This window comes from Engraulis encrasicolus, chromosome 6 (genome assembly GCF_034702125.1).
Source record: "Engraulis encrasicolus isolate BLACKSEA-1 chromosome 6, IST_EnEncr_1.0, whole genome shotgun sequence".
Taxonomy (NCBI): Eukaryota; Metazoa; Chordata; class Actinopteri; order Clupeiformes; family Engraulidae; genus Engraulis; species Engraulis encrasicolus.
The window spans coordinates 18,459,945-18,483,201 of record NC_085862.1 but is presented as its reverse complement, the minus strand read 5'-3'; the positions used below and the strand labels follow the sequence as shown (position 1 = coordinate 18,483,201).

Here is a 23,257-nt window from a genome sequence, read left to right as displayed (position 1 = left end):
ATTGAATTTAGCGTGGAAAATTATGATACAAGTTTCTAATTTTGTTTGTGTGTGCTACAGAGCAATAAAATCAAATCTTTCTGATTTACCACTTGGAAATTTACGGTAATATGGCAGGAGGTGTTAGTGTATTACAGGGGGAATTATCCTACACAGACACAGAGAAGAAATTGATAAAAGAACTAAAACACTATAGGGGGCTAGAATAGCTATAGCAGTGGTTCTCAACCTTTTGTGAACAAATGCCCCCTTGACCTCATAACAAATCCTACTGCTCCAGGCACTCCACAGAGAAGCACGGACAGACTACCGTAGTGGAGCCAATCCTTTGGCGGAAGTACGTAGGATGGCTCGCGAGGCTAAGATGCACTGTCTGTCATTGAATTCCTTCTCAAATGAAACTGTGCACTGTCAATTTGTACACTCATTTTGCACACTGTGATGTTTTAACACCCCTACCCCTACCCCTATGCCTTCCCCTTGCCCCCTCGTCCCTTCAAACCATGAAACGCAACCCCTACGAATTGAGACATCCCTTCAACAATCCCGTAATGACACCCATAGCATTAAAAAACCAGCCTCTCTATGGTTAAACCAAAATTATTGCTTGTAATCACTCGGGCAAAAAAAATAAAAAAGGACAACAGTGTTGCATGACCCTCGCAAGTCCTTCACAACTTCCATGCATAAGTAGACATTAATAGCCATTTTTTTCATGCATGTTTCCTAGAGAAAATTACCCATTGAGACAATGTTTAACAACAATTATTACAACAGTAAAAATGAATTACATAAAATACTTATTTTTGCGTGCTTTTGTGGATGCCAACCTTTTTTTAGAGGCATTCACAATGCATTTGGGGGAAATAGGTCTTACCCTCCATTTGAAGTCTGCCTCTGGAAGGGGTAGAAAGCCCCTTACCCCTACCCCTCTCTCTTAACGTGAATTCAGACAGCCCTATGCCCATGAACACGCAAAACGGAGGGGAAAGGGGAAAGGCGTAGGGCTAAAGCCTGGTTTATGCTCAGAATCAAAGTTGTTTGTACGATGATGCAGACAGCCACGCAGTTATTTTTACCCCCTCTGCCGTCACTTGGTGTGCACCTGAAAATGTGACTGCCCGCAGACAGCTGCACGGTTAACGGCAGTGATTGGTCCTCTCGACCAGGCTGCTCTTTGCTCGAGAACAAACAGCTAGGCCTACTTCCTTGCTCTAACCTTCACTGGGCTACGGACTGTGAGATGTTCAGTTCATTAAATAAGTTCCTCATGCTTTGTAGCTTCATTTATTTACACGAACCAAAGACAACACGTGCACTTGCAAGTTACGATGCTGAGGTTATATCGGTACAGTAAATAGTGTTTCCATAGTTCATTCAGCTTTGTGCGACCTGTTCTCGACAATGAGACACTTCCTTGTTCCAAACTACCGCGGTGGCTAGTGCAATCAAAAATACAGGTTGACGTTTATTACATGTTTCATTTCCATTGTCGTTGAGTCTGTGTAGCTGTGTAGCTACAAGGCAACAGACACATATAGTTTACTCCTTGTATTGAAGGCGGTTTGAATCCTCTCATAGCGCAGTGATCGAGCAAAAATTAAAACTGTCTGCGTTATAAGCCATTAGGCCATTGGGTAAAACTGCACTGATGAATAAACCAGTGTTGTTGTTGTTCATGAATTTAGGATTCCATGAACTTGTTCACTTAGGCTGTTCTCATCAGGATGTAGCTATGTTGATGCCAGAAAAATCCAAAATAAATAACCCAATGTTGAGCTGTTGAGGCATCATCACACACCACCCTCCATCGGCATCGAGAACTGCCATTATAGCTATTACCATGCTATCACCACGTTAGAGCAACATTGCCACATTATATAAGAGCAACATCGATAAAACCATGAATTAGCACATTATTACCACATTGTCATTGCATTATTAGCATGTCATTAGCAGTTATTGGAATGTTATCAACATATTATTAGTATGCTATAAGGGCTGATTTGTCATTGGAGGACACATCTGTATTCCTCATTATCTGAATTAAGGCCAATTTAGACCACATTTGGAATTCTATACAACAAATCAATTTCAATGGTCTTTTTGGACGCCATCTTGGAAAATGGCCACCATCCATTTTAAGTAGCAAATCAGGTGGATTTGATTGTATTGGTCTCGTATGCTGAATTTCATGTGTGTATCATAATTTGCTTGGTCAATTTGGTCCAATAAATCAATTTCTGGGGTCATTTTGGCGGCCATCTTGGAAAATGGCCGCCATTTCAAGTGGAAAATCAGGTAGATTTGATTGTACTGGTCTTGGTCACATATATGCTGAATTTCATGCATGTATCATAATTTGCTTGATCAATTTGGTGCAATAAATCAATTTCTGGGGTCTTTTTGGCGGCCATCTTGGAAAATGGCCGCCATTTCAAGTGGCAAATCAGGTGGATTTAATGCAATTGGTCTTGTATACAAACATGTTGAATTTTATCCTTGTATCACAATTTGTTTGGTCAATTCTGTGCAAAAAATCAATTTCTGAGGTATTCTTTGGCGGCCATCTTGGAAAATGGCCGACATTTCACGTGGCAAATCAGGTAGATTTAATTATGCTGGTCTTGAGCAGAAACATGTTGAATTTCATGCTTGTATCATAATTTTATATGTCAATTCTTTGCAATAAATCAACTTTTGGGGTCTTTATTGGCGGCCATCTTGGAAAATGGCCGCCATTTCAAGTGGCAAATCGGGTAGATTTGATTGTAAGGGTCTTAAGCACATACCTGCCAAATTTCATGCTTGTATCATAATTTGCACGATTCTTGCCATATTGGCCTTGTAGCTGCTCCACTAACTGGAGAGAGGACCAAATACTTCTGCTCCACAATTATTATGACTAAATATAAATCAAATCATTAAAAATTACATAAATATTTCATAATTTCTGCTCTCCCCCTCTCCTCTTCTCTGCCTTCTCTTCCTGTCATTTTCTTCTCTTCCTCTTCCTCTCTGTTCCCATCCTCCCCATCCAGTGCTTTCCTGTCCTCCTCTCTCTTACCTACTGTATCCACTCATTTCCTCTCCCCTACTCCTCTCATTCTCTAGGCCCCGTCTTCTCTCCTCTCCTCTCCTCTCCTCTCTATTTAACACTCCTCTCCTCTCCTCTTCTCTCCTCCTCTCTCCTCTCCTCTCCTCTCCTCTCTATTTAACACTCCTCTCCTCTCCTCTCCTCCTCTCTCCTCTCCTCTCTATTTAACACTCCTCTCCTCTCCTCTCCTCTTCTCTCCTCCTCTCTCCTCTCCTCTCCTCTCTTAACACTCCTCTCCTCTCCTCTCCTCTCCTCTCCTCTCCTCTCCTCTCTATTTAACACTCCTCTCCTCTCCTCCTCTCTCCTCTCCTCTTCTCTCCTCCTCCCTCCTCTCCTCTCTATTTAACACTCCTCTCCTCTCCTCCTCTCTCCTCTCCTCTCTTAACACTCCTCTCCTCTCCTCTCCTCTCCTCTCCTCTCCTCTCCTCTCTATTTAACACTCCTCTCCTCTCCTCTCCTCCTCTCCTCTTCTCTCCTCCTCCCTCCTCTCCTCTCCTCTCCTCTCCACTCCTCTCCTCTTATACTTTTCGTTACTGTCCTGTCTTGCCCTGTCCTCTCCTCTCTTGTCCTGTCCTCTCTTGTCCTGTCCTCTCCTGTCCTGTCCTCTCCTCCATCCCACAGTGTTCCAGTGTCTACCTAATGGAGCGTCTAGTGCCCGTGTAGAGCCTGCTCACCAGTCCGCACATCCTGTGCCGCCATGAGAGGAATCAGCAGCTTGGATATAGAAGCACCAGAAGCAGTATGATGTGTTTTCAGTAGTTATGAATGATCAGAGATCAGCTTTTAGAGATTACAGTAACACCGAACTATGAGTACCCACTCAACACACCACTGACTGCATAACTGAAAAAATAATTTGGAGAGTTTCATTGCAAAATGACGTAAGCGCCATTTTTCTACTTTTGCACTTTGTTATCGGAAATGACTGTTCATCTATATGTGAATTCTTGCTGTTCAAATATTTTGTGAATGCAATATACCGCATATGCAATGTGCAATACGAAAATGTCAATTTCCCCAAAGGTTCCAAAATAGATAGCCTATGTCATTTTGCAGCAAAGCTCTTAAAGGTGGGGTTGCAGGTTAACCAAAATGTACCATTATGACATCACGTTGGGGGTTCCGCAGGCTCATAGGAGTCTACGTATGTAGAACCTTAGAATCCTGGGGGAGTTCCCCCAACGTGATGTCATACCTGCAACCCCACCTTTAATTATGACACTTAAACGAAGTATACTTTTGAACATGAGTTAATCATAACACTGAAACTGTGCAATCATGTAGTACAGTACACAGTTAGGGAGCAAGTAGATGGCTGTTGGTCAGTCAGCCTCTGGGTCAGGTTCTTCTCCACATTAAATGGTCTGTCCTTAACCTTACACCAAAGGAACATTAAATAGACTGTCCTGAACCTTAAACCTAATTCACCTGCCGGCTAACGTGACCGGAATTAGCTCTTTACCCAATAAAGCCTCTGACCACATAAACACAGGGGCACGGCACTCCACGCCAAAGGTCCTGGCATACGTGCTGCTGTGCTGTCCATGGCCATCTGGATCTACGGTAGTGCAGTACCATGAAATACCACAAGATGGCACCCTGTTACACATTGAGACAGAGCCGTACATAAAAAAAATCTTTATGTATGGCTCTGCCTTGAGACAGCTGTGAATAGGCTAGGAGAGCAAGCAGGGATGTACTGTAGTTTAGATTAAATTAGATGAGACAAAACTTTATCGTCAGTTACACATGAAACAGAAAACTGTCTTTGGCGTGGCTCCAGTCATTCTTTCAAAATAATGGTGGTACATATCTTGATAACCATTCAACTGCTTTTTGCTCTCATACAGGAATATTTCAACCATCACCTCTTCTTACCATAGGAACATAACATTTAATATATCTTCTTGTTATATGAAACGTACGTAACATAACTTGAAGAAGGGAAGAGGAAGAGGAGCTGAGAGATGAGTATTATATCATAATATATAATCATATTTATTGTTCGAATTAAAATTATTATTATTATTATTATTATTATTATTATTATTATTATTATCACTATAGTAAATGATACCACACTGTTGGTCTACGCACCTGTGAAGCCCGGGGGGCAGAGGCAGTGGAAGCGTCCGATCTTGTTGATGCACGTGGCCCCGTTCCGGCAGGGTATAGAGATGCACTCATCCACCTCCACCTCACATAGGGGACCCTGGTACCCGGGCACGCAGTAGCAAGTGGGCCCTCCTGCGGGGCTCCGGCGGCACAGCGCCCGGTTGCGGCACGGGTTGGGCCGGCAGGGGTCCACCGCGGTCTCACACCGGCGCCCCGTGAAGCCCGGCGGGCACACGCAGCGGAACGCCCGTTCTGTGGAGCGGTTGGGAGAGGGAGAGGGGATGGTAGAGGACAGGTGGCACCGCACCCCCTCCGCTATACCACACAGCTCCTGGGCACACCGCTGCACGCTCGACTGGCACGGCTGCCCGCCGCTGCCCGCCTCACAGTGGCACGACAGCTCCGTGACAGAGCTGGGGTGGCACGTGGTGTTTCCCTGGCATGGCCAGGGCCAAGACGGGCAGGGCTGATGCTCTGGCGGGCACCGGTGAGGCACGGGGATGTTGAGTGGCGCCACGGCAGGGCACTGGCACAGGTACTCCGAGGGGGCATCCTCCTGGCACGAGCCGCCGTTCTGACACGGCTGAGACTGGCACACCGAACTGGCAGCGGGCAGTGGGCACACACCTGCAGGCAATATACATGTTGTTACATCCACCCAGGAAGTGGCAAAGTGTAAACATGCATCTCATAGGGAACACTGGCATCTTCAAAGTCTGCATACTGCTGTATTATCTACAGTATTTTGTGAAGTTTCTCTTTTGCACGTTTTTTTTAATTAGCTTTAATGATAGCATGAGTACAGTATGCATAATAACCTACTCCATAGAAAGGATAAGATACTCCGTAGGACAGAGGACACAAGATATTCCATAAGACAGAGAAGAACACATAAGATACTAGGACAGAGGACACGTAAGCTATTTAATAGGACACAAGGACGCATAAGGAGCTACTCCATAGTACTACAGAGGACAGAGAACACATATGCCCCATAGGACATGAGGACACATGTGAAGCTACTCCATAGGAGAGAGGACAGCATATAATAGGGTACATTTCACTATCCTAACTCCAGTCCTCGACCTGTCCATGTGGCCTTGCGCTGCGCTGACACCCCGCCTCTGTGGAGAAAACAAGCCTAGCCACAACACTTGTATTGGGGAACTTCAATATCCCGGTTGCAAAGAAGAAAATGACGTTTGAATTAGGGCTGCACGATAGCCTATTAGAAAAATATGCGATACACGATAACACGATGATTGTATACCGCGATATCGATATTACTAACGATATTTAATATATAGGCCTGCATATATTTTCCCCTCTCTACTTGCCATTCTACGTTTTATCATTTATAAAACAACTGAAAGCAATGTTTTATTTCCAACATTATTTTTATTCTGAAAAAACATGGCTAATATACAGCATCAACTTAAAATCTGAACATTTTTAATACCTTTTTTAACCTTTTCACCAAATTGGCTGTTATTAAAAATGAAAAAGTAATTATCACGACATAACCAACTTTTGCGATACGTGTATCGCAAGCCGTGATATCGCGTTATCGATACATTTTCGATATATTGTGCAGTCTTACTTTGAATGTGCTTTTGTGAAATATTGAATTAAACAAGCACAAGGGAGGATGGGGGTTAGGAGGATATGGGGGAGAACTCACAGGATATATAGGTTCTATAGGCGAGAGGACCCATAAGGAGACACTCCATAAGACACAGAGCGGAGAGTGGAGCACAGAGATGATGACACAAACGGCCTCTGCACCTGCATAAGACGTGTGTGTGTGTGTGTGTGTGTGTGTGTGTGTGTGTGTGTGTGTGTGTGTGTGTGTGTGTGTGTGTGTGTGTGTGTGTGTGTGTGTGTGTGTGTGTGTGTGTGTGTGTGTGTGTGTGTGTGTGCGCGTGCACGCTTGTCTGTGTGCATGTCTGTGTGCATGTGTGGCATGCACATGCATATGTTTGTGTGTTTGTTTGTGTGTGTGTGTGTGTGTGCTTGTCTGTGTACGTGCCTGTGTGCATGTGTGGCATGCACATGCATATGTTTGTGTGTGTGTGTGCTGGAGTGGAGGACCCTGGAGAAGAGCCATCGTGGTCCAAATGACTGATTACTGTCCGTCACCATGGTGATGAGGAGAACACAGCTCTCAAGCATAGAATGGTTGCTATGGCACCCCCATGTGATGCTTTGTAAAAGCCTTAAGTTCCCAAACGTCCTTGAGATAAGCCCCGGGAAAAATGGCTTTTTAACAAGAATTCAGAGCTATTGTATCAAGCGGTGGCAAATATGACTGTTGGTGTCAAATAAAATGTGGATCTCAAGTCAAGTCAAGTCAAGTCAAGTTTATTGTCAATTTCTTTACATGCACTGGTCATACAAAGAATTTGAAATTGCGTTTCTTGCTCTCCCATGCAGACATAGACTAATCTAGGTAAGGACATAGACAGTATAGACATAGACAGTACTCATACATGGACATAGACAGTATGGACGTAGACATTGCTCATACAGACATTTAAAGTGCAAGACTGGACAACAGAAGACTTGTAGAGAACATACATTAAGAGGAGGTATTTTGTTGTTCTTTTTTCTAAAAGTCCTTTATAGCGTTCTGACATAGTAATAGTAGCATTTGAAGAAATAAATAATTAAAAAAAAGGTTTTTATTAAATACACCAGCAGCAGTATGTGTGTGTGTGTGTTTGTATGTGTTTTGTGTGCGTGTGTGCGTGTGTGTGTGTGTGTGTGTGTGTGTGTGTGTGTTTAGTGCAGGTAGAAAGTGCGGTGTGCGTCTGTGTGTGTGTACCTGTGTATGTGTGTGTGTGTGTGTGTGTGTGGTGTGTGTGTATGTGTGTGAGTATGAGTTTGTGTGTCAGTGTGTGTATGTTTGGGTTTTAGTGCAGAAAGTGCAGTGTGCTTGTGTGTGTGTGTGTGTGTGTGTGTGTGTGTGTGTGTGTGTGTGTGTGTGTGTGTCGGTGTGTGTGTGTGTGTGTGTGTGTGTGTGTGTGCATGTGTATGTTTTGAGTTAGTGCAGGTTGAAAGTTCAGTCACAGATGTAGTAGTGCAGGTGGAATGTTCAGTCGCAGATATGGTGGTGGGGATGAGGGGGGGGGGAGCGTTGTCAGTGGCCTGGCTGGCTAGAGGCTGACAGTGAAGGGAGAGTGGGTTGAGTGTTCAGTATCTTGATTGCTTGATGCATCGTGCTGCTTGCAAGCCTGGTGGTACAGGACGGAGGCGCCTGTACCTCTTTCCAGAGGGCAGGAGGCTGAACAGTTTGTGTGCAGGGTGGCTTGTGTCTTTGATGATCATCAGTGCTTTTCGGGTGAGGCGTGCGGTGTAAATGTCCTGCAGGGAGGGGAGTGGTACTCCAATGATCTTCTTCGCTGTGTTCACAACACGCTGGAGTGTCTTCCTGTTATTCTCCGTGCAGCTTCCTCCCCACACTGTGATGCAGCTGGACACGACGCTCTCTATGGTTCCTCTGTAGAATGTTGTCATGATGGAGGGTGTAGCACTTGCCTTCTTTAGTTTGCGCAAGAAGTAGAGACGCTGATGGGCCTTCTTCGCCAGTGATGTAGTGTTGGTGGTCCAAGAGAGGTCGTCGCTGATGTGCACTCCAAGGAACTTGGTGCTGCTCACTCTCTCCACAGCATCACCGTCGATGGTCAGTGGTGTTTTTGGACCCTCTGAAAGTTGACAACAATCTCCTTGGTCTTGTTGACATTCAGCAGGAGGTTGTTGTCTTTGCACCATCTGGCCAGCAGGTCTACTTCTTCTCTGTAGTGGGTCTCATCGCCCTTAGTGATGAGGCCCACCAGTGTTGTATCATCCGCAAACTTCACTAGATGGTTAGTGCTGTGGGTCGTTGTGCAGTCATGTGTCAGCAGCGTGAACAGCAGGGGGCTGAGAACACAACCTTGCGGAGCCCCCGTGCTCAGGGTCAGGGTGCTTGAGGTGTTATTCCCTACCCGTACTGCTTGTGGTCTCTGCATCAGGAAGTCCAGCAGCCAGTTGCAGAGGGAGGTGCTGAAACCTAGTTTGTCCAGTTTTCTGATGAGTTGTTGTGGTATTATGGTATTGAATGCTGAGCTGAAGTCAATGAACAGCATTCTCACATATGAGTCTTTATTGTCCAAGTGGGTGAGGGCTGGATGGAGGGCAGAGCAGATTGCATCCTCCGTGGATCGCTTGGCTCGGTATGCGAACTGGTAGGGGTCCAGGGTGGGGGGTAGGGTGGCTTTGATGTGTGACAGGACTAGCCGTTCGAAGCACTTCATGATTATGGGCGTCAGTGCTACAGGACACAAGGACTCAAGGACCTCACCAGACTGAACACCACTGAACAGCTGCACCCAGGCTGCAACTCCTATAGGTCTACTGAATACGGCAAAGCATCTACCCAACATTATTGGTATTAGTTAGGCCTATAGTAAATATACTACGCCAATTTGCTGTTATGAGACACATTCATTTGATGTGTAGATGAGCTTTCCAACAGAACAGTTCACTCTATGTGCTCACTGTTCACTCTATGTTCCCCTTATATCGCTGCAGAAGTACTGTATATGTGACCTTATAGCTCTCCACCAAATTGTAGTGCTCTTGTAGCAGAATAGTATAGTATGTGAATAGTATATGGGACAGCCTTGGCCTATAGTGGTTAAGGAGGGTTGCAGGTTCAAATCCCACCCTTCCACTCTCTACCACACTCTATGGTTGAGGTCCCCTTGAGCAAGGCACCTATACCCTGTGTAAATAACTGTAAGTCACTTTGGATAAAAGTGTCAGTTAAGTGCAATATAAATAACAATACTGTAATATGATGATGGGAGCAGTCAAGGCCTAGTGCTTATGGGTTGCAGGTTTGAATTCAAGTTTTGGCAAAGGACGCGCTCAACTTCTTGGAAAAACGAAAGTCTTTGGGTGACCACGCACTGATGAAGGCTTGATAGCCGAAACGTGTTTGGTTTTTGGACATGGTGGTAATATAAATAAATAATGAGACACAGTTTGTGAGTGCGGATTTTTTTTCCTTAAGTTGCAGGTTTGAATCCCACCCTTCCACTCCCTATCTCACTCCATGTCTGAGGTGCCCTGAACAAGGCATCTCCACTGCTCCACTGGACTGAAGCCAATACCCTGTACTGCAGCAGCCGGTCACAAGGGGCATCGTCATTCATCGGAGTTGTATAAACTAGGGGTAGCCTACCATTACAAATGTAATAACAACACTATGATGTTGCATAGTTGCAACCAGAGCTCTAAATAAACACCAGACAACCAGCCAAATGCTGGTGAAATTTCAGTTTAGCTGATAGTAAATACCAACTCAGCCACTTTGACCCATTAGTGGGTGTGTGTTTGGCTAGTAGGGTTAGTAAGTGAAGAATTATTCCTCCTTGGTCAGGTGCGTAGGAGTGGAACCCCTAGGTCACCAACGTTAAAGCAAAGAAAGCTCCCGCACACCATTTGCATGGTGTAGTGCAACGTTTCGGTCTACTGACCTTCTTCAAGCAATTCAAACAAACAAATGGTTACAAGCTTGTAACCATTTGTTTGTTTGAATTGCTTGAAGAAGGTCAGTAGACCGAAACGTTGCATTAAACCATGCAAATGTGAACAGTGTGCGGGAGCTTTCTTTGGCTAGTAGGGTTAAAATCTACCAGCCATTTTGGCTGGTGATTTAAAACGTTAATTTAGAGCCCTGGATGCAACTATATAATATCATACTGCTACTGGTGTTGTAATTACATCCATATACTTCTATTCTACTTTATACGGTACAACTCTGTCATTCCCTCACTCCCAATCACTTCAGTTTCAACTCAAGTGATTGCCCGACCATCTTCCAAGACGGCTGAATGGACATGTAGTCTGTTGCAGCAGCAGTGTCACCCATACGCTCCCAAATACATAATGTTGCGGACGCCCAGTTCTTCACCAAGTGCAGCTTGATGGTTGACGCTTGATGGTTGCACTTGATGAAGGACTGAGCACCCAAAAAGTTGTGCCATTAAATATTTGGGACTATAGTGTTGCCGACATTTATTATGCCTTTAATGAGAATAATCATGGTCACAAGAGGGATGCAGGCTGGAGACAGTCTTGTACTGCAAGGGACTCACATGACACACCTGTCCTACAATGGGGTGTCTGTTGTCACTGTGTCAGCTTGACCCACAGTTGACATGCCATTTTCAGAATGAGCTGATCAGGCTTTATTTCCAGCAAAGGCTGGGCCTACGATGTATGTCTGGGCCTATTTATGGTGTACAGAAAAAAATACTTATGTATTACTAATATTCAAAGCCACAAACTGAGCCGTTTTCACATGAGGCATTGGCTCAAGTCTGACAACCAAACTGTTTCAATGATCAGGCAGTGATAAGGATTGTTATTTGACAATTGTTCATTGGTCAACTTATAAGTCCCTGGTATGAAGTTTAAGTACACAGCAATAATTGTTTCCCATTCTGATGAGGGCAGAGTGTCTTTGTGTATTTGGCCTAGTAGGTTATGTGGCTGCACACAAACACACATGTCTATGCCAATCACGACGCCCCTTCAATTTGAGGGAGATGTGGCCATCGCTGTGGCCATTTAATCGCTGCTCTCCCAAGACAGCCAATTTCCTTTCTCATGTAAATGAGCGTGATTGTTCATTTGTGGTGGCCGCACAAAGGCGCTTTTATGTGGGGATGAGGAATTCCATGGTGACTAGTCTTGGCAAAGGATGGCCACTTTACAGCATGTGTGTTTCTGAGGCGATAACAACAAACACACACAGAGCTGTGTGTGTGTGTGTGTGTGTGTGTGTGTGTGTGTGTGTGTGTGTGTGTGTGTGTGTGTGTGTGTGCAGAGCTGCTGACAGCTTTGGCCGGGCCCAGGACAAAGTCAACTGAAAGGGCCCCCCAGTCCAATACATACAATCTAATGAGGACCCAATTCTGGGCACTCTCTCTCGCTGGGCCAAGGACAAATGTCCCCTTTGTTCCCCCCTGTCTGCACCCCTGTGTGTGTGTGTGTGTGTGTGTGTGTGTGTGTGTGTGTGTGTGTGTGTGTGTGTGTGTGTGTGTGTGTGTGTGTGTGTGTGTGTGTGTGTGTGTGTGTGTATGTGTGTGTGTCCAAGGATGATGTAATGAGCCTCTCCACTGAAGATAGATGACACTGATGATGAGTCTGTCTGCTGGGTGCTCTAGTGAAAACTCTTTCCACTCTTGTTATACAGCAGCCACCAAGTTAGGCTGTTTTAAAGTCATTTTTACATTTATTTATTTATTTATTTATTTTGTACGATTTTTGAAGTGGCCTGCCTCTCGCAATGAAAGTAACCCTTCAATATCTGGCAAAAGTGGTCATGAAATGTCCAGTGGGCCCTTGAATGCCAAATGCAATCAGGACAGCGGACAAAGAGTGGCCTACAGAGCATACGCCAATCAGGAGGATATGGGACAAAGAGCAGTCTAAGTAAAGAATATGACACTCAAATCAGGGGGGGGCAGGGGACAAAGTAATCAACAGAATATCACACTCAAAGCTCCATCTGTCTGCACCAAAATCCATCATCGCAATCACCACAATGGGTCCCCCCATACCACTTCATGCCTGCTTTGTGACATTTATCCAAACGTTCTGAAGACATCTCACAAAACATGCATACAATCTTTATATTTCAAACAGAAAGAGAGATGGATGAGAGAATGCTGAAAGAAGACGAATACTGTAGGCTTGCATTACCAACACAACCAACAACTCATAACGCTTCATTAAAAGAGTGATAGTGGGTGTCATTAACCCTGCAACCTCTGGCAACTAATGAATGAGGACGAAGAGAAACAAAAAAAATCTTAACTTACTTTGAATCCATGCGGTCACTGCTGCCACCAACACAACCCAAGCAGGTGAATTAATCTTGGTGAATAGCGGTATGGTAATATCCATGTTTAGAAACCATCGTGAAGGCGTTGGCGCAGGTTATAGCAGCGTCAATGCACACAGATCATCCTCCGGTCCGAGGGTGTCAGACAGGGACGGTGAGCGCGAGTTGGCATGTGTGTGTGTTTGTGTCTGTGCATGCCGCCGCCTCCTGTCCGCTGTCTCGCCAATAAGCAGCATCATCTGCCCGCGCGCCACTTGAGTTGATCCTCCTCCGTGGAGTGGCCACGAGGATTAAAATGCGCAATCGCGCGCCGAATATTGATTACCTTCAGTCTTGCGACTTATAATTGGCATGCCTTTTTGTGCCTTGTCTTTTGTTTGATTTGTTTTTTGTTTGTTTATTTGTTTGTTTGTTTTTAGGAAAATACAAAAAAAAACTTGGCATATGGGTAAAGTCACAAGTGTAATTTTAGTAATTTAGTCATCAGCCTTGCCATAGTTGCATTCTAGCCTTGTTCGTTGAACCCTTTGTTTCCACAAGACCATTTCCATATCTGGAAATATAATGTTGAATCCCCTTTCCCAAATTTGCAAGACAGTTAGGCTATAGCCACCGGTTATCGTTGCAGTGCTCATCCGGATTTAAAGGATAAGTTCAGCCAATTTCAACATGCAGTTGTAATGCTCTAACCATGGACTTGTCAATACCTGAGAATGTATTTTTTCTGTCATTGTTATGGGGGGCAGGTGTTTGTTTATATTTCAAAAAAACATCTTGATTTATTCCCAAAAACATCCAAAAGGTGAGGCAACATCAGCAGACAACTGGCAAACAGTCATAACTTTTGGGGAAATATTTGGAGTAGACCTCCTATGTTAAGATTTTTTAAATTGTAAACAAAATCTGCCCCCATTACAATAGCACAGACCTCAGACAGGGCTGAGCCGAAAAATGCAGCATCACCAGGTACTGACAAGTCAAGGGTAGCGTGAGCAATACAACAGCATATTGAAATTGGCAGAACTGGTTCTTTAAGCATTAAAGCACTACTGCATATTTTCTGGAAACATACACTTATTTTACACCTACAACTCCCCTTGAGTTCAGGAATTGAGATTTTCTCCTGTTCTTCCAGCAGTTCTCTAGCCTGGTTTTACCAGACCACATTAATTACTTTGCAATTCATTTTTGTAATTCAAAGTATAGCCTAATTCAAAATCAATGGTAAGCCTATCATGCAATTCTCTTCTGTTGATGCCTAGTAGGCCATATGCTGTATTATTCAATTATAGCTTGGAGGCAGAATTTGCTTTGCAGAATGGCATGCGTTGCCAGACTCAGAGAGGGGCTGGGGCGGATGGGTGTGATTCCCCCTTGACCCCCATGGCCTGGACAGACCTGCTCGACCCAGCAGAGGGGTACTGGTCTGGCCCAGTAGGTCCATTATGACTCGGGATGTATTGGGCAGGTCTGTTGTGAGCCAGGGTGTTCTGGTGTGGGCCCGGCAGGTCCCGGGGGACCCAGGCTCTGCCCTCGCAGTGATGCAACACCTTTGGCTCAGCCAGAGGCGATTCTAGGGTCAGGTGGGGCCCCAAGCGAAAATGCATTTGAACCAAAATCGCCACTACTGTGGTAAAATGTGGGCTGTTATTCACTATCTAGGGGCTTGGGGGCCCCAAGCGGATGCCTGCAGATGCGCCTCTGGGCTCAGCTACACTCACTCAGGCAAATTGTTTGTTCACGTACATTCGGGTTCCCTCCACAGCAGGAAACTCCACCCACTTTGTTGGGAACTAATCAACTTTGAGCATTTCCAAATTCCAACTATACTGGTTAGAGGCGTGTTCAAGGCAAAAACGTTCTATTGGGATTAAGAACTGTTTGGTTACATTGCATTACATTGCATTTGGCAGACGCTTTATAACCAAAGCGACTTTCAAAAGAGGACTTAATCAAATCAACATCACTAGCAGATACAAATTGCACAGGAAATATACAGAACAACAAGTGCAGTTGCAAAGAAGGGTTAGGTTTTTTTTTTTTTTAATTAATAAGGAGTAGACACACACACACATACACACACACACACGCACACACACACACACACACACACACTCAAACTAAACTAAACTAGAGTAAACTAAAGTAAACATCATGTCAAGAGTCTGCCCTGGGGCAAGGCCAGCTCAAGCATTAGTTTAGTAGCTCCTCTCGAAAGAGGAAGGTCTTTAGTTGTTTCTTGAAAGCTGCAAGAGATGTGCTCAGTCTTGAGAGCGACTGGATGGCAGAGCCAGACGGCTTGTGCTGGATGAGCGCAGTTCTCTTCCAGTAACATAAGGCGTTAGTAGGTCCTTCAGATAAGCTGGGGCCGTTCCTGCGATGGTTTTGTAGGCAAGGGTCAAAGCCTTGTGCTTGATCTGGCCGGCAATCGGTAGCCAGTTTAAACTTTGGCTCAGCCTGTTCTGCCCTCGACCAGTAGCAAACCAAGGGAGGTGGGTCAACCATGCCATTTAAGAATGTTCGTTCTTATGCTCTTGGTCTGACCAAGTCTCCAAGAGATTTGAAAGTCATGGTAATCAGGATAGTCCTGTGGTGCTCTGGTCTAGTCTGGCTCTGACAGGTCCCATCTTTGCTCCACTTCATTAAGCTTAATCCACACAGGTGGTTCTAGACAGGGGCCCAGGCTTTTAAACCGTCTCTGCCACTTCCTCGTTCAGCAACAAGTGCATGTTCCAATCTGAGTAAAATAGAGGGTGTCCGCCGTTTGGCGGACCAAACCATTTTGAGCAGGGGTGTTTTTACTGGTGAGATTCTTTGTAAAGTATTTTATAATGTGAAAATAAGAAAATGGTTTTACTTGTCTATGTGTTTTGTTTGCATTTCTTTGGTTTGTTATTTTGGGCTTTTGTTTGTTATTTAGTTGCACACATGCCTCCCCCCAGTCCAGCCTTACTATTGGTACAAAAATGTTTTAACAAAGGCAAAAACACTTGGTTGTATTGGTCAAAATTTGCTCCTCAAATTGCAGGAAATTGCGTTTGAGAGCATTAGAAGTGTAAAAATTTTGCGGGGGAGAATACCCCAAGATCGCCCTAAAATACTTGTGCCTGCGGGTCGAGGTGCCGCAGGGCACCTGCGACGGCGTGCGGTAAAGCCGTGCGGCGCCACGCACAATGACAGGTTAAAGAAAGTTAGATACCCTAAAAAAAATCCTGCCTAAAAGCCTGCAGGGGCCTGTAGCTCCCTCCTGACCATTGTTGTGGCCCCTGTGCTGAACAAGTGACAGAGGGCAGGCTAAACTTTGGGAGTAAAATAAATAACTTTTGGGTGCATGAAAAAGCTAAATTTAAAGAAGACGAAAAATCCTCACTCACGAGCTGAGACTCATTATTTATCTATAAATTACCACCATGTCAACAACCAGATGCGTTTCGGCTTTCAATTTTTGTCAGAGGATGCGCTCAACTTCTTGGAAAAAATGAATGTCTTTATGTGCGATAAAGGTATCAACTGAAAGAAGAAAAATCCGCACTCACAAACTAAGTCTCATTATTTACTTATAGATTACCACCATGTCCAAAAGCAAACGCGTTTCGGCTCTTAAGCCATCAGTGCGTGGTACGCAGTTTGAGTGCAGTTTTTTCCTCTTCTTTAGTCCTGTGCTGAACAGGCAATTGACTCAAAATATTAATTTCTAACTTCAACATGATATACATTTTGTATATTTTATATTAAAATGATCTCTTTTGTCAATTTAGCACACTTTAAAAAAACAAAATAGGCCTAACCCACCAGATATTAGCCAATAAGCCTATTGATAGGCTGATTAAACATTGTTTGATAGGCTGTTTCTCCAACCCACCTAATGCAAAATGACACAAGGATGAAAAGGAAAAAAATGTTAAGATTGCTAAGGGTAAAGTTGAACTGCAGAACTGTATCTGAAACAATGAGGGAACACCAAGATGCACCAAGAACACCAGATTAGCAGTGACTTGTTTTTCAACACTACAGGTCAGGACCCCATTTGGAGTCACCTGGAATTCAAATAGGGTCCCCTGAAATGTCTGAAAGTGTGTGAAAAAAAATACTGATAAATATTAGGCTACTGATTACTAGGCCAATAGTCTATAGCCTAATAACCATTCAATATTCTGTTTCACCATTTACAATCGTAGACTGCCATGAATGAATGTCAATAGGTTTAATACCCTACTACAACTTATGTAGCACAGTCATGTTTTCATTTTTGTGGTGGAAAAAAAATGTGGCTATATGGGGCTAAGGCTATGTGGTCCCCAGAAATGTGGGAGGAAAATGGGGTCCCATAAAAAGGTTGGGAACGTAAGTGTCAGGATGTAGTAGGCCTAGGCCTATTTTTATTTCATAGGGCGTAATAAAGCCAATCTTATTTCAGGTCACAGTGACTTTATCCAAAGCCTTGCCTGTACAGGTTTATTTGACAACTTTGCACACGGTTTTTGTAGCCTTGTAGGTAGCCTGCTTTGCCTGGTGGGTCGGTGATGTGAATGAGGGATTTTGCTGTGTAGAACTACTAGGCTAATGTTACGGATACACCAGCAGATGGCAGACAACAATGTACCACATGTAGCTCTGATGTACCACAGAGCATTACCAATCCACCGACCACAAAACAAATCTGGCATGCCACTTCTGCTACTATTTTACACGTATTCTCTTACACCTAGCCTATGAATCTGTAGCATTGAGTTAACTTTAACTTTTTTTGCCTTCACAATCACCACTCTGTTCGCTTCTCTCAGTTGTCATGAAAGTCCGTTTGAATGAACCCCGCCCACTTGATCATTCATTGGCTGGGAAGAAGGGAATTTAAACGCTTCTTTACTTCCGATTGGCTCACCTTTGTTTATATCACAGGGATTGGACATTGGTTTTACAATCTCAAATCTGATTGGCCAGAGCTGGCGTCGCAAAATTTAAACTTCGTGAGGATACAGGAACTGCATTGCAATGCAATGTTGCTGCTGTGTGTTGTTGATCGCACAGGTCCATCACTGTGTGAGCAGCGTATCATGCGCTGGTATTCAATTCGCATTATTTAGCTATTTTGCCACTGGAGTGCAGTTTTTGGTAAGGTCGTTTCATTCGTAAACATGGCAGCGGAGTGGATGGCGTTTAGTCCTACACATTCCCTGTCTGAAAATTCAAAGATGAATGGCAGCGGCATGGACACAAATAAGGAAAACGCATCGATTCCTGTTTTAAGTTTGGATACGTTTTCGAGACCTCCTTTTGTGTCGTTTGGAAATGTTAAAATGGGATCATCTAAAACGTTAGTTTTAAAAATAGTAAATCCCATAGACGAGGTTTCTATGGACGTGAAAGTCGAGAAAATTGCGTCTTCGAAAGGATTCTCAGTTGACCAAACAAGACTCTCGATTGAGGTGAGTCACCATTGAGAATACTTGCACTTACTTGATCTGATAAACTGTCTTAATTCAATAGTTGAAGCACATACACTTATTTAGACTGTTCGTGACAATATGGCCAGTGTCAGGCACATGTTTCCAGTTATCGCGATTGTGCATGCTTTTTGGGTATCCAATGTTTCAGCTAACGTTGAAGCAGCTCTGGCTTCATAATTATCATGGCTCCACAATAAACTGAGTGCGTTGTACTTACGTTTTGTCTTTTTCCTTCTCTCTTCTCATTATTGTTTTTAGCCCAGTGGAAGTGCCATTTTGGCAATAACTTGGACGCCTGTGGAGGATGGCGGCTTCAGGGAACTGATTACATTTACAGCTAACGGGTTTAGCAAACACCAAGCTGTTCTTCTTGGCAAAGTGGACGCACCGAGGAAGAAAAAGGTATGTGTAGTTCTAAATGTTGTGACTGACAGTCATAGGTGATTCTAGAGGGGGTAAGGTGAGCCAGGGCCCCAAGCAGAATTACTCTTGGCCTCTGTAGGATACTAAATATTATTTAAATATTAATTTGGAATGAAAACGAATGAAAGTACTGTATAATCAGTTAATAAATTGTAAAACCTGTTTTTCATTTATATATGCCCCCCTGAAAACACATTGGCCCCACCTCGCCCCCATGGTAATTTTGGTCTAGAACCACCATACAACATGCTAGCCTAATTAAACAGGTGGAAGGAGTGCCTTTTGCTTGGCTGCCATTGGTGGGCGGCGGTTGTATGTTTTTGAGTGCGACTAACTTTTATCTTTGCTCGTTGTGCTCTCCACCCCTCCCAGAAGAGTCTGTGGGATTCAATCAAAGCCAAAAACGCAGACCCCTCCGCCACTGGTCGCGTGAAGAAAGCGGAGACTGGCCCACACAAGGCTGTCAACAAAACGTTCCACGTGTCGAGACAGCCCCAGTACAAAAGAGAGAAGGCAAGGAGTCCCCTGTCACAGTTTAACAGGGAGAGGCCTTCTCTTAAAGTTTCCCACCATGAGGAGAATGAGTCTGCCAAGGCCTCCAAAAAGCAACAACCCCCCAGGAAGCCCCAAGTGCCTTCCATTCAGGGTGATGTTGAGAACGGCCCTCAGCAGTGCATCTCCCCTCGCGTGCTGCAGGTCTCCGCAGACAAACTCTTATCTGTTCCCTCCGCGGCAAAAACCCCTCAGACCCCCACGGGCTTATCAGAGCGCAGGATGTTGAACAAGACTCTGTCCCCCGTCGGGTCCATGTTTAGGCCGCAAGGTCCCGGCTGTGACAGCCCCCTGCCCGTGATAAAGACCCGCCCGACGAACGACACGCTAGAGTCGAAATCGCCAAAGGGGAAAGCGCAGATGCCCAAATTGTCCCTGCCCAAGTCGCCCGTGCCCTCGCTGAGCGACGCGCTGGACATCATCGACTCGGATCTGTGCCAGCCGGTCAGCCCACCCAACGCCTGCTCCAGCTTTGACTTCTCCGACTCCCTGGAGTCTGAGGAGGGAGGCCCTGCTCCTCTTCCTCATCCTGGCACCAGCAGCGACAGTCATGGCCCAGCTCTGGACGTGGAGCCTGGAGCGGATCGTGAGGATGACGCCGTGCCCTTCGAGCTCGACCTTGCTGAGCCCAGACTCACATTCTTCGTCAAACCAAAAACGGCTCAATCATCATCATCCTCATCGTCATCCTCGTCCTCCTCCTCCACATCATCATCAGCAGCAGTATCAGCAGTGTCAGGACTCGGCTGCCCTGGCAAGGTGGCGAGGAAAGTCAAGGTCAGCGCTGCGGAGGACGCCTGTCTCCCTGCGAGGCCTGCGGTGTGCTCTGCCACAGTTACCAAAAGTAGAGCGCCGCCGCCGCCGCCTCCGCCATCCTCCCCTCCAGCCAGCTCTCGCCGCACTGTCAAGACATCGCGGCGCAGGCTCCTGGGAGGGCCGGCCAGCAGCAGCAGCGTGGGGGGTGTGGAGAGGCTGCCAGATGCCACGAGCTCTGCTGGACTGCCGGTCATCGCTGCGAACGACATGAGTACTCGCAGCACACATGCCGGCTCCTCCTCCTCTTCATCATCATCCTCCTCTTCCTCGGTGCCCCCCATGTCCTCGGGGGAAGACCACTGGCCCAACAGCAGCAGCATCGTCAGTAGTCCCGACGGGGCGGCGGCAGAGGAGACGGACACAGCAGCGGAGCGGGATGAGGAGCAGTGTGTGGTGGTGGTGGTGGCGGCCGGCACCGAGCGGGAGCAGTTTGTGGTCCAGAAGCCGCTGCCGCTGAGTGTGCCGCTGCATCTTGGGAAGAAGCGCAAGAGTGACGAGTACCTGAGGGGCGATGTGGCGCCCGAGGACAACCAGAGGAAGAGCCAGAGCCAGACCCTGGCGAAGAGGAGCCGGGCACAGGGTGGGCAGATGCAGGGCGCTGTCAGCAGAGATGTCAGTCGAGTGGCAGCGAAAGGCTCTGTGGCACAACCCTCTATGCTGCAGAAGCAGCCCAAAGCAGCTGGTGAGTACAGAACACGCACCACACACACGTACAGTAGCCTTACACACACATACACACGCGCACACACAGGTAGTGCACATAGGCTATTATTAGGTTGGCTTTTACCTTAGATAAACTGAGTACAAACAACACTCACCCATGAGGTCTATAGAGCCAGAGCACACAAGTGCATGATGTGCCTCATAGTAGAATCGCTTTTTCTTTAAAAAAAGCACATATAATGTGCCGTTCTGGAGTCCCAGGGAGAAGTGCTGTCCTTTTTCTAGCACACAGCCTCACATTTTGTCCCAGATAGGGCTGCAAGAGGATCGCCCTCTGGAAAAGTCTTTCAGTTCAGGGGGTGCCACAAGGGGATAGGATGCCCGTTTCACTGGCAAAATGATTTAAAACTACTTGCATAGTACTTTTGCACATTTCTATTGTTTGGGAACTTCCAAACATTTCAGAATGCCATGCAGTTCAGTTTATTGAAGTCGAATTTCACCACTGCCATTCTACATTTCTATTGCGCAACACATGTTTGTTGATATTTAAGATGTAATCCTCTCATATTTAAGGACAACTTCACTATTTTCAACTTTAAACCCCTTTTCTGAGTCCTCTGCAATGTTTTAGTCCTCTGCAATGTTTTTTTTTTTTCATGTTTGCTGCTGTTATTATTTGGCAGATTTCGATTTTGTCTCAACCGGCTTTAGAATGGCCGTCTATGGGCATGTCCTTCTATGTTCCTAAATCCACCCTAAACATTTGTGTTCAATGCTGTGCAACTCGCCAAGTGTTCAGGGGTGTTCACTTGTATTCCATAACAATGTCTGTAGCGAAACATGGTTTAAAGAAAAATAAATATTTACAAAATGCTACATAAAACATGACAGAAACCATGTTTCGCTATGAAAATTGTTATGGATTACCAGTGAACACCCCTAAACACTGTGAGTTGCACAGTATTGAAAACAAATGTTTAGGGTGGATTTAGGAACATAGTTGGATATGCCCATATACGGCCATTCTAAAGCCGGTTGAGGCAAAATCCAAATGATCCAAATAACGGAGACGGCAGCAAACATGGAAAAAAAATACGGTGAGGGGGGTTCTAAAACATTGCAGAGGACTCAGAAAAGGGGCTTAATGTTGAAGGTAGAGGAAGTTGTCCTTTAATAATCATTGTCGGCCAAGTGAATGCCGGGCAGAGAGTAGAGAAAATCGTAGTTTTTTAGTTGTAGAGATACTGGATCCCAAAGGATGAAGAGGCACCACACTAGTCATGATGGGGCGCACTAATATATTTGGTATCATGGGTAACACTTTCCTTGACTCTGGCGTCATGTAAAAGTGTCATACTAGTGTCGTAAGTCAGTCATGCATGTGTCATAAACATTATGTCAATGTCATACATTTTGACTTTGTCTCTGTCATTTGATTATGGTAAAGAAAGCCCTAACAATGGCAACTTTTCATGACCATAATACGTACACCTAATGTTTATGACTCGCCCACGACTGTGTCATGACACTGTTTTGACACAACCGTATTGTGTTTAAGGTTCAGTGTCGAGGGCTGATGTCGTCAAGCGGGCCTCCAGGACACAGTCGAGGCCGCCCCCTCAGAGAACGACCCACAGAGGTAAGCACATACCACTACTACCGGTATATTTATGAGGTGTATAAAATGAATGTGCCTCTGTCTTCTTTTGTGTTTTTGTGACATAAAATATGTATCTTTTGCAGTGTGACTGTATAAAATGTACACAGTATAAAATGTGTCGCTTTGTTCAAAATGTCAATAGCTGGCGAGGATTGCAACAGTTAAGTTTGACTATAAAACCTTTTTGGATTTGTGTTTTTATTGTTAATGTTTGAAATGTGTTTGGGTTGCAGCCCCGTCGGTGAGGTCCTCGTCCACCTCCTCGGTGCGGAAGTCTCGGGTGATCGCGGTGGCTCAGTCCCAGCTGTCCTTCATAAAGCCAGCCACCCCCACAGGTGAGGCCACCTACTGTTAGGGTTTACCAGCCACGGTTGCTTTTCTTGAAAGCGTAGCTGTTAGCCAGTTAGCAACTTGGGTAGTTGTCAATGGGAATTTGCATTGCGAACAAGAAAGTAGCTGATGTAGTTTAGCAACTATGGTTTTGAGAAATGCATCCCAGAGGTGTTAAAAGTAAAGTAAATTCATGATGCAAGTACAACTTGCTGCACATATTGCATAGCTGTTACACCATTTACTCCATTGTA

The 23,257-nt window shown here is 45.2% G+C and overlaps 2 protein-coding genes across 2 annotated transcripts in view; one reads left to right on the top strand and one right to left on the bottom strand.

Moving 5' to 3' along the window:
• crb1 (crumbs cell polarity complex component 1) overlaps positions 1–14,553 on the bottom strand; it is a 59,708-nt gene extending 45,155 nt beyond the window's left edge. The window contains exons 1-2 of the mRNA XM_063200394.1: positions 14,508–14,553; positions 5,195–5,839 (exon numbers count right to left, since the gene is read on the bottom strand). Coding sequence (XP_063056464.1) covers positions 5,195–5,839; positions 14,508–14,553 — 691 coding nt within the window. The remainder of the gene's footprint in view (positions 1–5,194; positions 5,840–14,507) is intronic.
• Positions 14,554–18,132: 3,579 nt separating this feature from the next.
• The window catches only part of aspm (assembly factor for spindle microtubules), a 30,399-nt gene continuing 25,274 nt past the window's right edge, over positions 18,133–23,257 (top strand). The window contains exons 1-5 of the mRNA XM_063200822.1: positions 18,133–18,535; positions 18,815–18,958; positions 19,352–21,029; positions 22,572–22,652; positions 22,907–23,008. Of these exons, the coding sequence (XP_063056892.1) occupies positions 18,245–18,535; positions 18,815–18,958; positions 19,352–21,029; positions 22,572–22,652; positions 22,907–23,008 (2,296 nt within the window). The 5' untranslated portion in view covers positions 18,133–18,244. The remainder of the gene's footprint in view (positions 18,536–18,814; positions 18,959–19,351; positions 21,030–22,571; positions 22,653–22,906; positions 23,009–23,257) is intronic.